General features: G+C 35.5%; 1 protein-coding gene across 3 annotated transcripts in view; it reads left to right on the top strand.

The window, feature by feature from the left end:
- Positions 1–15,673, top strand: part of LOC137387193 (protein arginine N-methyltransferase 7-like) — a 55,583-nt gene extending 39,910 nt beyond the window's left edge. For all 3 annotated transcript variants that reach the window (XM_068073519.1, XM_068073521.1, XM_068073520.1), the window contains one exon: positions 14,999–15,673. In XM_068073519.1, coding sequence (XP_067929620.1) covers positions 14,999–15,111 — 113 coding nt within the window. In that variant the 3' untranslated portion in view covers positions 15,112–15,673. The remainder of the gene's footprint in view (positions 1–14,998) is intronic.
- Positions 15,674–18,195: the final 2,522 nt, after the last annotated feature.

The following is an 18,195-nucleotide window of genomic DNA, read 5'->3' as shown; positions in this document are numbered from 1 at the left end:
GAGATTGTATAGGCTGTAAAAAAGTTTGTTGCTGTCCATCAGAGTTTTCCTACGGTTATGTTGTTCAATCCATTATCAGTAGTTGATAGACGAAAAATTTGATTTTTTTTACAAGTGATAAAGCAATATATTTATTAAAATGGATAAATAAGCATAGGTAAAGTTAAAGGCTGACTTGCAACAAAATTCACATTACAGTTATTTGTTATCAAAAGATTCACCATGTCTTACTCTGTTGTGTTGCTGGTGCAAAATATGTGGAAAGGTGATTACAAGCTCTTAAAACTCAAAAATGAACAGAAAATCGCAGCCACTTGAGACCGCCGTAGTTTGGATTCTCTTTCCGAAACGGCTCAAATGTGACGTAGCTATGTGAGATGGTTTCTGTTTACATTTCATGCAACCTTATTTGTCGAAATATTTTCACAAATATACTTCACGCATTCAATAAAACCATGTCTATTGTTCTTACGCGTCTGTTTTATCGTCATCATAATGTTGTCACTTTTGCCACTTTTAACAGTGATATCCTATAACTTACCGTGAAAATTCGTTTAATTTTTTAGCCTTAGTTTGAAGGAGTACATATCATTGTCTGATAATCATGACGAGCCTGTTTGTCACTTGTGATAATCGAAAAGTGCTGCAGAAATTATTTGCGAAGTATTGGGTCACATGATCAGATTACGACTTGCCGATTAGACCAAACCGAATAAAACTGTAAAGTAGCGAGCATCTATATTTGATACAGGGTCTTCGGTAAAACCCGAAGTGTTTGTCATAAACTAGTGCTACGATAAGTTTTATATCGAGTTTTTTATTGGCCTTTCAATTCACGAGAGAACGTCACGTGACAAGACAATAACCAAATTTCATGGCTACGTCATCTGAATAAAGAGATTCCAATCTACGGCAGCTTTTCGTTTTTGAGCTTTTAAGAGCTTGTAATCACATTTCCACATATTTGGCACCTACAACACAACAGAGTAAGACATGGTGAATCTTTTGGTACCAAATAACTTTAATGTGAATTTTATTGCAAGTCCACCTTTAAACTTGGCTCATCTAGCACATTAGCAAAAAATTATGTACCAATTCAATGAACAGTTTGTGAATATATCACTAAAACATGGATATTGCTTACTACAAAAAATCTTATTGATAGTATATATAGGCCTACATGTACTTATGAATTTAGTGATTTATGAATTTGCTAACAGAGATATTTGTGTAATCGGTGATGGACCGAACGAAGTTAATAAAAACTGGTTTAACAGAAACAAATAGCTATAAATATAGATAGAACAACTTGTACAGTCATAAAAACCTTCTAAAACACAATTATATTATAGAAATCTATTATAGATTTCAACCCGGCCTTCATAAAAACATCATCAATCAAGTTTCTGGTAGTGTAAGTAGATATTAATTTGACTCAAAGTGCTCGTATAAGTTTTATTAACAGACATTATTTATGTGAAGCTTAGTTGCTAAATCTCAATTTTTGCCTCAAAATTTTTAAAACTAATACATACCCTACAGGATGAAAATATTCGATAGATTTAATAGTTCGCGATTCCGCGAATTATTAAATTTCGCGAATAATTAGTTCTATTTTTAAACACAAGGGAGAATAACTACTGCCTCAAATTAAAAACTAGTCGCTAGGCAGAAGTAGTAAACGTAGCCGAGTTCCATTTTTTTTAAAATTATCGCCGCGGCTTTGAGTTAATCCCATTGCCAATGCATCACACTTTACAAAATTGTTCAAGGTTGTCACAAGTTATTCGAAACGGAATCATCATCAAAAAAAATCTACTGCAGTTCTTTACGTTGAAAAAACTCATAACTTACCACAAGTTCCTGGTTGACCAAAGGCCTCCAAATCGATGAACATTCATGAAAACCTCTGGATGAAGCCAAAAATTTATAGCTTAGCTTGAATTATGCTTAGCTTATGAATTAGCATATTGTATAAATGTATATATAGATTAATTACAATATTGAGTGTACAAATACAACATTTCAAATACAAATAAAATTTTACAAACAATGAATGGAGTAAATAAAAACAGTTTGGCCCATATGGCGGTTGTCTGGCAATAAAATTGAACTGATACGCTCGATAAGTACAATAAATACTAGCATGTAATGGTGCTCTCTGACTAGTTATTTTGGTAATAGCAGCGCTATATCGCTGTCACTCTCTTGGGTAGATGTTAAAGGCGATTCTCTCGCTACTACATGGCTGGTAAGGCAGTTATCATCAGAACTCTCCTCGTGGCTTACTATTGCAACGCTTTGCCAGTTGGCCAAAAATTTGTGATCGTAAAAGCGTTCTTGTTCCTTTTTTAAAACATATTCTCCTCGTTAGCTGCTGCCGTCATTTCTACCTCATTTTCAAGACCTTCCTGAATGGTTGGTGATCTTCTAGGAATGACATCCACCACCCTTGCAGTCATTGTGCCTCCGCGTATGATGAAAAAGCTGCTTACTGTACTTATTTCACGAGGTAGATAACCAACCGTTGCGCAGTCTGCGTTTATTAGCTTTACTGCAAATGGGTTGTGCAGATTATTGGCTCCTCTCTCACACTAAAGCAAATAACGAAGCAGTAGGGATGGAAAAAATAAATATTCCGTTTTACCAAAGAACCAAAGTAAAATTCAATTAGTAATTTAGTACATGGTTTTAAAAAAACTCGTTACTTACCACAAGTTGTTGGTTCATCAAAGGCCTCCAAAGCGATGAATATTCGTGAAAACCTCTGGGCACAGCAAGAAATTTATAGTTTAGCTGCCTTTGCATGATCGACTCGTAGTTGTCAGCTAAATAAAAACCTAAACGCGCGGTGTACGCATTCGAAGGGTTAACTCTATTGCTAGCTACAATAGAGTTAACTCTTAATAGAGAGTGTGTTCATCCACGAATAAATTAATCTGCGAATATGCATGTAAAAGGCAATTTGTGCGAAACTTAACTTCGCGAATATTTTCATCCTGTAGGGTAAATAAAACGTTTAGCTCCAAACTCAGTTATTGTCTTGAATGATAGAGGGATGTAGCCGAACGTCACGCATACAAAATTTTAAAATCACTGAAATACATTCTGTGTACTTATGCACTTTTGAACCGCTCCTTTTTGTTCAGTTTTCAGCCATGCATGTTATGGCGCTATATTAACCAAAGGTGCCTGTTTTGGCGCTATATCAACCAAAGGTGCCTGTTATGGCGCTATATCAACCAAAGATGCCTGTTATGGTGCTTTATCAACCAAAGGTGTCTGTTATCGTGCTATATCAACCAAAGGTGCCTGTTATGGCGCTATATCAACAAAAGGTGCCTGTTATGGTGCTATATCAACAAAAGGTGCCTGTTATGGTGCTATATCAACAAAAGGTGCCTGTTATGGTGCTATATCAACAAAAGGTGCCTGTTATGGTGCTATATCAACAAAAGGTGCCTGTTATGGTGCTATATCAACCAAAGATGCCTGTTATGGTGCTATATCAACCAAAGGTGCCTGTTATGGTGCTATATCAACCAAAGGTGCCTGTTATGGTGCTATATCAACCAAAGATGCCTGTTATGGTGCTATATCAACCAAAGGTGCCTGTTATGGTGCTATATCAACCAAAGATGCCTGTTATGGTGCTATATCAACCAAAGGTGCCTGTTATGATGCTATATCAACCAAAGATGCCTGTTATGGTGCTATATCAACCAAAGGTGCCTGTTATGGTGCTATATCAACCAAAGATGCCTGTTATGGTGCTATATCAACCAGAGATGCCTGTTATGGTGCTATATCAACCAAAGGTGCCTGTTATGGTGCTATATCAACCAAAGATGCCTGTTATGGCGCTATATCAACCAAAGGTGCCTGTTATGGTGCTATATCAACCAAAGATGCCTGTTATGGTGCTATATCAACCAAAGGTGCCTGTTATGGTGCTATATCAACCAAAGATGCCTGTTATGGTGCTATATCAACCAAAGGTGCCTGTTATGGTGCTATATCAACCAAAGATGCCTGTTATGGCGCTATATCAACCAAAGGTGCCTGTTATGGTGCTATATCAACCAAAGGTGCCTGTTATGGCGCTATATCAACCAAAGGTGCTCATTGCCCCTCACTCCAGGATTTGTGATTTAGACTGCTGAGAAGCCCACACAATATATGATCAGGTTCATATGTATGTCAGACAATATATGATCAAGTTTAGCCCACTACCAAACGCGAGCGAAGCGATTGTTTGGGAGATTTATGATAAATGCATATGTGCACACAACTCACGAAAATTATTCATCAACGGCCGTCGCAAACCCTTGTACCGAAATCTCATCAACAAATTTAACCATTTTTCAATGGAGTTGTTTAAGTATAATAACGAGACAAAACACATATAAACCTATTTAAATATGTTATGTCTTTATTATTTGTAGAAAATTTCCTAAACCTTATCCATCTGATAGGATTATACATAAATAGACAGATTAATTTGGCCTAAAATCGTTATTAAAACTTTACAAGCCTTATTTTTATCACAATTAAGACCGGTCAACGAAATTCCGAGCGACAGAGAAAAGAACCATTAAGTCGTGCGCATTTCACGAAAAAAACGTGCACATTTCACCAGTCTATAGCATTGTCCAATTGCCGAAGGTTTCTGTAATTGGCGTAGAAGTACTGAAAAGTAATCGTTTCTTTTTTGCCTATTTCAAAGTAACTGACATTTTGGACACTTATGAGTACTTTGGTATTCCAACTGATGTCCAACGCAGTGAAAGTAAAGGAAATGACGATGATATTTTTTCTAACAATTCTTATGAAATTATTGCAATATTTAATTATAAGAATAATTATTTGAATTTATAAGATTTAATTATAAGAACAAGCATTTGTATTTACAAGATCGAAGTATATAGTGACCGATGTTGGGCAATATGTTACTGTTATTATTTTTTCTAAATAGTTTTGTTAAATAGATTTTCTAAAAATCTATATAAATATCACAACTTCTTGATATTGTTAGCTATGACGTTTTGAAATGTAAACAAAATTGCGCATTGGTTTTCTATTATTACTGTATTACTATACAGTAATACTTCAACTTACGAGTGCTCCAACGTACGAGAAACTTGAGATACGAGCCAGCTTTTAAGCAAGTTTTAGCACTAACATACGAGCCATATTTGAGATACGAGCACGTGAGTCAGTTGCCAAGTATGCCGGAGGTGTTTTATGACAACAGCATCAATCTGTATTTTTCAACTGCGCAGGTTATACTTTTGTACCGTGTTTTTGTGCACGCTTTTCAGTGCAGAATTATGTGAATTAAAAGTACTGTGCGTAGACCGAAAGTTTGCCAGTAAAATGAAAAATAATGCAAAGAAAAAGCAAATGATATTAATTGATATTAAACGGAAAATTATTGAAAAATATGCGAAATGTGTATGCATGATTGAGCTAGCTCAACAATAGGACAGAAATACATCCACAATTATCAAACAGAAGGATTATATTCAGGGCATTTAGCTCGCAAAAGTACTAACCGTAGTTTCTAAACGGCGCGGCGATCTTCACCACCGCTGATGGAGAGACCGCTCAGGCATTGGATATAAGATAAACAATTGGCCGGTGACAGCGTAACTGAAACGAAGCTATTTGAAAAGGCCGTTGCTATCTATCAAAACTATAAAAATTGACATTCGGACAAGTTGGATAGTGGTCGCGCATTAAACGACGTGACGACACCTGTGACGACGCCTGTGTTCGTCCTAATCGCGACATGTTGAAAGGGCGACAAAGGCAAACGTCCTTAGATAGGTTCATCTTAAAACGGCCGGCTAGTCGTGAAAGCGAAACAAAGGAAAAATTAGCTAACTAGCGAGAAACTTCAAGCTATGAACGCCGAAGAAATTTTAATTACGTCAAGTTAAAAATGAAAGTTTGCTTTTAGATTTGCTTCTAAGTTTGTCTTTTAAGACATTGATAAAATCCAAATTTATCAGTCAAATGTTGTAATGAAGGATAACTTATATATCTCTCTCTGGCAAATGCTAGCGTTAGCTGCTATTGTATGTATTTAATTTTACATTTTAATTTAACACATTTCCTTGCATTATTTTTTATTTGTTGCTTTTTGAAAGCAAATGCTAAGTTAGGACAATAACCAACATGTTCTTTCTGTTACAATATCTTGTTTTGAGTGTTTTATTTGCATTTTACAGAGTATGGAAACCAATAAATATATATTTAATTGTTCTATATATAAATAAATTGCACCAACATGCGAGTAAATTGACATACGAGCTCAGTCTCCGAACGCATTAAGCTCGTAAGTTGAAGTATGACTGTATTAATAATATTGGTTATTCTAATAATATCAGTGCATTTTAATTCTAATATTGCATTTCTCCTATTGCGGGGAGAGATATAAACATATAATCTTTTCCTTTCATTATTGCTGTTTGTTATACATAATAACACCCAGTATATTACGGCTACCATTGCAGTTATCTTATTGCACTGCAGTGCCATTTGACTGCTAATATTGCATTTCTCAACCATCAGTACCCTTTCTTTTTTCCAATATTACTTTGGTCATGGGCTGTATGACAGGGGAATTTCTAGTATATATATGTCACACAATATATGACCCGGTTCTCAGATTCTCTAAAATTGGTTTGAAGCTCTATAACTTGCATAGCTGCGTCAGGTCAAGGATAGATAATAGAGTTTAGAATCGTTGAATCGGAATTGAATTTAGAATCAGGAATCCATATCTGAGTAGCCTACCAGTAAATTTATATGAGATCTAAAAAATAGCTAGGAAATTTAAAGCCGATTTCAACTCTCACTCGCTGATGGTCGAGGTTTTTTCAATACAAAATTTGTGGCTTATCGTTTCCTCTATATTCTATTTTTTAAAAACAAGGAGAAAGATAAAAAACCGAATGAGCAACTACAGTAGAAACTGCTTACACAGACCTACATACCGAACTACATACCGAACTACATACCGAACTACATACCAAACTACATACTAAACTACATACCAAACTACTTACCAAACTACTTACCAAATTACATACCAAACTACATACCAAACTACTTACCAAACTACTCACCAAACTACTCACCAAACTACATACCGAACTACATACCAAACTACATACTAAACTACATACCAAACTACTTACCAAACTACTTACCAAATTACATACCAAACTACATACCAAACTACTCACCAAACTACATATCAAACTACATACCAAACTACTCACCAAACTACATACCCAACTACATACCAAACTACATATCAAGCTACATACCCAACTACATACCAAACTACTCACCAAACTACATACCAAACTACATACCAAACTACTTACCAAACTACTTACCAAATTACATACCAAACTACATACCAAACTACATACCAAACTACATACCAAACTACATACCAAACTACTCACCAAACTACATATCAAACTACATACCAAACTACTCACCAAACTACATACCCAACTACATACCAAACTACATATCAAACTACATACCAAACTACATACCAAACTACTCACCAAACTACATACCCAACTACATACCAAACTACTCACCAAACTACTTACCAAACTACTCACCAAACTACATACCAAACTACTCACCAAACTACATACCAAACTAAATACCAAACTACATACCAAACTACTCACCAAACTACTTACCAAATTACATACCAAATTACATACCAAACTACATACCAAACTAAATACCAAACTACATACCAAACTACTCACCAAACTACATACCGAACTACATACCAAACTACTTACCAAACTACAAACTAAACTACTTACCAAATTACATACCCAACTACATACCAAACTACTCACCAAACTACATACCAAATTACATACCAAACTACATACCAAACTAAATACCAAACTACATACCAAACTACTTACCAAACTACAAACTAAACTACTTACCAAATTACATACCAAATTACATACCAAACTACTTACCAAACTACATACCAAACTACTTACCAAACTACATACCAAACTACATACCAAACTAAATACCAAACTACATACCAAACTACATACCAAACTACATACCAAACTAAATACCAAACTACATACCAAACTACTCACCAAACTACATACCAAACTACATACCAAACTACATATCAAACTAAATACCAAACTACATACCAAACTACTTACCAAACTACAAACTAAACTACTTACCAAATTACATACCAAATTACATACCAAACTACTTACCAAACTACATACCAAACTAAATACCAAACTACATAACAAACTACTTACCAAACTACATACCCAACTACATACCAAACTACATACCAAACTACTTACCAAACTACATACCAAACTACTTACCAAACTACATACCAAACTACTTACCAAATTACATACCAAATTACATACCAAACTACTTACCAAACTACATACCAAACTAAATACCAAACTACTTACCAAATTACATACCAAACTACATACCAAACTACTTACCAAACTACATACCAAACTACATACCAAACTACATACCAAACTAAATACCAAACTACATACCAAACTACTCACCAAACTACATACCAAACTACATACCAAACTACATATCAAACTAAATACCAAACTACATACCAAACTACTTACCAAACTACATACCAAACTAAATACCAAACTAAATACCAAACTACATAACAAACTACTTACCAAACTACATACCAAACTACATACCAAACTAAATACCAAACTACTCACCAAACTACATACCAAACTAAATACCAAACTACATAACAAACTACTTACCAAACTACTCACCAAACTACATACCAAACTACTTACCAAACTACATACCAAACTACTTACCAAACTACATACCAAACTACTTACCAAACTACATACCAAACTACTCACCAAACTACATACCAAACTACATACCAAACTACATACCAAACTACATACCAAACTACATATCAAACTACTCACCAAACTAAATACCAAACTAAATACCAAACTACATAACAAACTACTTACCAAACTACATACCAAACTAAATACCAAACTACATACCAAACTACTCACCAAACTACATACCAAACTACATACCAAACTACATATCAAACTAAATACCAAACTACATACCAAACTACTTACCAAACTACATACCAAACTAAATACCAAACTAAATACCAAACTACATAACAAACTACTTACCAAACTACATACCAAACTACATACCAAACTAAATACCAAACTACATAATAAACTACTCACCAAACTACATACCAAACTACATACCAAACTACATATCAAACTAAATACCAAACTACATACCAAACTACTTACCAAACTACATACCAAACTACTTACCAAACTACATACCAAACTACTTACCAAACTACATACCAAACTACTTACCAAACTACTTACCAAACTACATACCAAACTACATACCGAACTACATACCAAACTACTTACCAAACTACATACCAAACTACATACCAAACTACATACCAAACTAAATACCAAACTAAATACCAAACTACATAACAAACTACTTACCAAACTACATACCAAACTACATACCGAACTACATACCAAACTACTTACCAAACTACATACCAAACTACATACCAAACTACATACCAAACTAAATACCAAACTAAATACCAAACTACATACCAAACTACTCACCAAACTACTTACCAAACTACTTACCAAACTACATACCAAACTACTTACCAAACTACATACCAAACTACTTACCAAACTACATACCAAACTACTTACCAAACTACATACCAAACTACATACCAAACTACTCACCAAACTACATACCAAACTACATACCAAACTACATATCAAACTAAATACCAAACTACATACCAAACTACTTACCAAACTACATACCAAACTAAATACCAAACTACATAACAAACTACTTACCAAACTACATACCAAACTACATACCAAACTAAATACCAAACTACATACCAAACTACTCACCAAACTACATACCAAACTACATACCAAACTACATATCAAACTAAATACCAAACTACATACCAAACTACTTACCAAACTACATACCAAACTACTTACCAAACTACATACCAAACTACTTACCAAACTACATACCAAACTACTTACCAAACTACTTACCAAACTACATACCAAACTACATACCGAACTACATACCAAACTACATACCAAACTACATACCAAACTAAATACCAAACTACATACCAAACTACTCACCAAACTACATACCAAACTACATACCAAACTACATACCAAACTACATACCAAACTACATACCAAACTACTCACCAAACTACTTACCAAACTACTTACCAAACTACATACCAAACTACTTACCAAACTACATACCAAACTACTTACCAAACTACATACCAAACTACTTACCAAACTACATACCAAACTACTCACCAAACTACATACCAAACTACATACCAAACTACATATCAAACTAAATACCAAACTACATACCAAACTACATACCAAACTACATACCAAACTAAATACCAAACTAAATACCAAACTACATAACAAACTACTTACCAAACTACATACCAAACTACATACCAAACTAAATACCAAACTAAATACCAAACTACATAACAAACTACTTACCAAACTACTCACCAAACTACATACCAAACTACTTACCAAACTACATACCAAACTACTTACCAAACTACATACCAAACTACATACCAAACTACATACCAAACTAAATACCAAACTACATACCAAACTACTTACCAAACTACATACCAAACTACTTACCAAACTACATACCAAACTACTTACCAAACTACATACCAAACTACTTACCAAACTACTTACCAAACTACATACCAAACTACTTACCAAACTACATACCAAACTACTCACCAAACTACATACCAAATTACATACCAAACTACATACCAAACTACTCACCAAACTACATACCCAACTACATACCAAACTACATATCAAACTACATACCAAACTACATACCAAACTACTCACCAAACTACTCACCAAACTACATACCAAACTACATACCAAACTACTTACCAAACTACATACCAAACTACTTACCAAACTACATACCAAACTACTTACCAAACTACATACCAAACTACTCACCAAACTACATACCAAACTACATACCAAACTACTTACCAAACTACTTACCAAACTACTCACCAAACTACATACCAAACTACTTACCAAACTACTTACCAAACTACTCACCAAACTACTCACCAAACTACTCACCAAACTACATACCAAACTACATACCAAACTACTTACCAAACTACATACCAAACTACATACCAAACTACATACCGAACTACATACCGAACTACATACCAAACTAAATACCAAACTACATACCGAACTACATACCAAACTACTCACCAAACTACATACCAAACTACATACCAAACTACTCACCAAACTACTCACCAAACTACATACCAAACTACTTACCAAACTACTTACCAAACTACTTACCAAACTACTCACCAAACTACATACCAAACTACTCACCAAACTACTCACCAAACTACTCACCAAACTACATACCAAACTACATACCAAACTACTTACCAAACTACATACCAAACTACATATCAAACTACATACCAAACTACATACCAAACTACTCACCAAACTACTCACCAAACTACATATCAAACTACATACCAAACTACTTACCAAACTACATACCAAACTACATACCAAACTACATACCAAACTACATACCAAACTACTTACCAAACTACATACCAAACTACTTACCAAACTACATACCAAACTACATACCAAACTACTTACCAAACTACATACCAAACTACATACCAAACTACATACCAAACTACATACCAAACTACTCACCAAACTACTTACCAAACTACTCACCAAACTACTTACCAAACTACATACCGAACTACATACCAAACTACATACCGAACTACATACCAAACTACATACCAAACTACTCACCAAACTACTTATCAAACTACTTACCGAACTACATACCAAACTACTTACCAAACTACTCACCAAACTACTTACCAAACTACATACCAAACTACATACCAAACTACTCACCAAACTACATACCGAACTACATACCAAACTACTTACCAAACTACTCACCAAACTACTTACCAAACTACATATCAAACTACATACCAAACTACATACCAAACTACTTACCAAACTACATACCAAACTACATACCAAACTACTCACCAAACTACTCACCAAACTACATACCAAACTACATACCAAACTACATACCAAACTACATACCAAACTACTTACCAAACTACTTACCAAACTACTTACCAAACTACTCACCAAACTACTCACCAAACTACATACCAAACTACTCACCAAAAAACATACCAAACTACATACCAAACTACATACCAAACTACATACCAAACTACATACCAAACTACATACCAAACTACTTACCAAACTACTTACCAAACTACTCACCAAACTACATACCCAACTACATACCAAACTACTCACCAAACTACTCACCAAACTACATACCAAACTACATACCAAACTACATACCAAACTACATACCAAACTACTTACCAAACTACTTACCAAACTACTTACCAAACTACTCACCAAACTACATACCAAACTACTTATCAAACTACATACCAAACTACTTACCAAACTACATACCAAACTACATACCAAACTACATACCAAACTACATACCAAACTACATACCAAACTACTTACCAAACTACTCACCAAACTACTTACCAAACTACATACCAAACTACATACCAAACTACATACCAAACTACATACCAAACTACTCACCAAACTACATACCAAACTACATACCAAACTACTCACCAAACTACATACTAAACTACATATCAAACTACTCACCAAACTACTCACCAAACTACATACCAAACTACTTACCAAACTACTCACCAAACTACATACCAAACTACATACCAAACTACATACCAAACTACATACCGAACTACATACCAAACTACTTACCAAACTACTCACCAAACTACATACCAAACTACATACCAAACTACATACCAAACTACATACCAAACTACTCACCAAACTACATACCAAACTACATACCAAACTACATACCAAACTACTCACCAAACTACTTACCAAACTACTTACCAAACTACATATCAAATTTCGTAGAAATATTGCTGTAACTTCCAAAACATGTTTCTAGATCAAATACTGAAAGGCCTTATTTTGGTCCATTTGTTTTTTTCGTTTGTTTGTTTTGTATTTGGGCCCGTTTGTTCCCCATAGGTATGGGCAATGTGTTTCACTCAATTTCATTTGCTAGCGAAAGTCAGTAAAGCACAAGTGCTTGTTTTCGTTCGTGGTTCAATGCTCACTTCTAACACTTTTTTTGATAACTTTGATTCACTGTCATTCGTCCTCCCACTCTCCACGGTCTTCTATTTGGCAAGTCTAGTTGACTTACACCAAAGGTAAAAAGCGTACTGTTCGTAGCTTTTATTCTTTATCTTTCTGTTCCTTTTTCTCTGTGTACTTTTTCTTTTCATAGTGTTGCAATATAATTGTAACATGTATTCGTTACAAGTTTTAATCTTTATTTATATTTTATACAAATATTATGTCCGAGTTTTGTTGGGCCTTGTAAAAGTTTTGTTGGGCCTGGTAAAAGTTTTGTTGGGCCATATGGTAAAACGTATTTCTACTTATGAAACATCGTCCAGAACGAACTGATTTCTTAAGTGGAGGTTCTGCTGCACTTGCAACTGCTCACATATGCCAACTTAGGCACAACCCCCCTACTAGCAGCGGTGTTATTGCGCAATTGCGCCTAGTCATTCCCACAAATCATTAAACGCTCTGTTGGTATTTTTATAGTCATTATGTTTTATTTTTCCTTTCCACCTGTTGTGTCTGTAACTCTGATAAAATAGACCACGCAGACAAAACCCAGAATTTCGAATTGTCTTTTCTATCACTTGAACCATCACTGAAGAAAAGAGTAGGTAACTCTTCTCATATAAATTTATCCTCGTTTACCAAAGCTCACTGAATGCATATCCAAACCAGTATTGTAAAATGCATTCAGTTCAAATGTTGAGTAAACAGGTTGTATATTTCTTTGTTGTCTCCATCACAATTTAACTAATTCTCCGTCTGTTTCCGTTTGAAATTGGTATTTTTCTTGGTTTGAAGATCAGACATCCAGTTTTTAAATACAAACTTGTGGCAGGGTGCATTAATTCCCATTCTGGTTTATGCTTCACAACAGCTCATATAGCCTGGCAGGCAACAGCTCATATAGCCTGGCAGGCAACAGCACAAATGATAAACCCCTGCATAACACATTCTTATCTGCCACAAAATCACATAATAAAAGTTATTAATAAACATTGTACCTTATTTGATCGGGCATTTGAAATTATTCAAATAAAATTTAATATTTCTAGCTACATGTTTTATTCAAAAAACTGTAGGTTAGCATAATAAATTCAACTTGATACAGCATCAAAGTAGAAATATTACAGTAGCTGATGCTACGAAATTTACACAAATTGCTGTTATTATGCAGCAAAAGCTCGACTTATCATCTCCCATCAGCAACTACAAATATAGGTTCTGACTCGATTTTAATATTTCCTACAAATCTTCAAGCAACCGCAGTCACTGATAGTTGCTTATATAAGATGCCTTTTCTCCTATCTGTGTTGTATTTTATACATGGTCATAATTAAACCTTTTTAGTTGGCACCTCATTACTTTCTCTATTACATAGCAATTTGTTTGTTTGGCACGCAGCCATCATAACGAGTTACTTATCGACAAGTGCGAGCATAGTCAGTCGTACATATTTGTATAAGCAGGCATAACTAGACAAGTTATTTGCTTTACAGCTGTTTACCTGCCCATCAAGTCATCAACAGTCAAACCATCTGATGGCATTCAATTCGACGCCGATTATCACGTAGCTGATGCAGACCTGCGGGTTACCTTCTCAGTGAGTTGACAGAAGTGATAAGGTGCTTGCAAGTATGACCAGGTGTCTTGATAGCAACTACAAAGTGATGGGATGCATACTAACTGCTCACTTATTGCCCTATAGCACAAATAACTTCTCATTGATCATCTGGAAAAAATAGGCAACGGATGGCCTAGAAAAATAAAAGTATTCTTTTTATCTGAAGTGTTTGGTCGTCATGGACTCAGGCGCTTGAGCCAGTTTCCTCGGATTCTTGTGTTGATAGCGAGAATTGAATGTTGTACTTTCAGAATAGCGCCGACGCCATGTGTCAGCCAATCTACTCGCAGTTACTTTGTGTGTTTTTTGTCTTTTGCTGGGAAAAATACTGCTTTTAAAGTATCTGTTTTACGATAAGAGGATATTCTATAGGTAATACCTAAATCTCTCAGCGAATATGTTATTGCGATACTATTTCCCAATACAGCCATCGTTTCTTCAAGATCTGTATTGGTAGTTGTTCCTCTTTCTGCAAATACAACTTTTTTCATAACAACCACATTCTATGATCCTTCCATGTACAACTATAGCTCATCATGGTGACAGCTTATTGTCACCATGATGAGGATGATGAGCATGGTGCTCATCATCCTCATCATGTTTATTGTCAGTCTTGTGTTGGTGCCGGACGATAGTCTGAATAAGGAAAATATAAGTTTGCAAAAAAACTGTTAAACTGTTTTGTTTTGACAAGAAACTGTGGTTGTTCTGTTTGTAAAGAAGTTACGTATTGCGAGCATGAAAAATTGTTGTTGCAGCAAATATTTGCTGTTGACAAAGCGGTGACACGCTTTGCTGTTGGTTGGCTGTGCATTTTTATGAAGTGACCATGCAAGATAGCGCAAGCATCATAATGGACTGCGGTGTTGGCAAGGCCTGCCAGCCGTGTTAGCAATGCTATAAAATTCTTCACACATTAGCTGTCAGATTCAAGCTCAATATCAAAGACATAACTCATACGCAACGATGGTATATTTCAAATTGCAAGCTGTTTTTGTTTTCTTCCAACATCCTCCTAGCATGCCGGACTTGGCTGTTTATCGAGGGGCAAAATGGTATTTCTTTTTCTGTCATATGGCGTGAGTGATGTGCTCACTCAAGAAACTATGCACTAATTACGGTTGTACACGCCTAGGGCTACCCTCTACACCTTACATAATATACTTGTAATTCTCTGAAGATATATTATGGCGGTATAATGTGGACCCCTAGACAGAGGTCTGAACTTTTATTGACCTACACGTGTCGAAGAATATATGTACATGGATATTCTGCCCACATTCAAGAAAAAGCTTAACCTCTAGGTATATCTTCTTAACTAGTACTTGGGAATCATGATGTCTTCGTTGTTAGAAATGGTTTAGATGTACTGTTGGCTATTACCACATGTTAATAAACTCAACAGCTCTCATTTTCATTTTGGCTTTGACATGTAAGTGTCACATGTGTGACACTTACATTTCATGGCACTTACATACATGGCGTTTACATACATGACACTTACCATGACACATACGTGACACTTATATACGTGACACTTACATACATGACACTTACATGCATGCCACTTACATACCATGATACTTACATACATGACACTTACATACCCTGGCACTTACATACATGACACTTACATACATGACACTTACATGCATGACACTTACCATGACACTTACATACCCTGGCACTTACATGTCACCTACATACATGACACTTACATGTGTGACACTCACATACCCTGGCACTAACATACATGACACTTACATGCATGCCACTTACATACCATGATACTTACATACATGACACTTACATACCCTGGCACTTACATACATGACACTTACATACATGTCATTTACATACATGGCACTAACATAGATGACACTTACATACATGCTTACATACATGACACTTACATACGTGACACTTACATACCCTGGCACTAACATACATGACACTTACATGCTTGGCACTTACATACATATGACACTCTGGCCTCTAGCTAAAAGTACCTGATGTTTTACAGTTATAAGCAGCTGCTGAGCGCCAGTAGCGGATTGGCGCCTTCCCTCTTCACCTCGCCTTTTCCTCCTTTAGCGCATGCAATTTCATTTGTAGAGGAATGTAGAGGATGGACCAAAATGAAATATCCATAACTTGTTGGTCAATCACAGTGTATCCATGATGTGGGTCATCCACAAGTTTGCAATGGCAAAAACATGCGAATCACGCGAGTTTTATTACTCGCAAAGTTTCGTTGAATGTTTCACGCCTGTGAATAATGGGCAAGAAAATACTGTGCAAACTATTCAATTGTAAACATTTCCTACTTCTGTCGTTCCTATTTCGGAAGCGTGCTGCTAAGCGAGAAAGGAGTGCTTCGCTAGGACCTCTGACCTAGAATTCTATATTTTTACACAGCGCCTGCGTTAATCTACAACACACAAGTGCCCATTGAAACACTTATTGCACGGTAACTCAACGTGTGCACAACTCCAAATCTGCATAATCCGCATCATGGAAACAGTGAATGTGGACTGAGGCTTGCTTTCATCGCAAAGACAAAGCACACATTTAAATACCTCATTGTAATAAACGCATCTGTAAAATTTCTGTGATGATGCAACCTTCTCATTTTTCTTACATGTATATGTGCCTCGTACAAAGTATAATTCATTTAGAATCTTTCGTCTGACATCATCAAATGGTTATCAAGAATATTGCAGTCTGTGATACATTTCATGCTGACACATACAGGCTGTACCTGGAAAAGATGCTAAAAGCTTTGAGTCTTTACCCCCTTTCAACTTCCTCTTGCGCAGGAGTAACCCTCATTTGTCTTTGATGAGTTATGAGAGTAATTTATGGCCATCTTCGGGTCAGAGCACATGTCTGTAACGCTGCAAGGATGCTCCAAGCATAAGCTTCAATTACAGCTTTTGTAAGGTTCGTTGAACTCCTTTTTTTCACTCCTGAAAGGAAACAAATTTTTTGATCTGCAAAGTAGTTTGTTTGGTTGTGATACAACAAAGCATAACCAAAGGCGTACTATTTTCCTTTGTTGTAAAATTTAGA

Source organism: Watersipora subatra, chromosome 2, assembly GCF_963576615.1.
Source record: "Watersipora subatra chromosome 2, tzWatSuba1.1, whole genome shotgun sequence".
In the NCBI taxonomy this organism is placed as follows: Eukaryota; Metazoa; Bryozoa; class Gymnolaemata; order Cheilostomatida; family Watersiporidae; genus Watersipora; species Watersipora subatra.
Note: the sequence above shows the minus strand (reverse complement) of the source record. Positions and strands in the feature narration are given on the sequence as shown.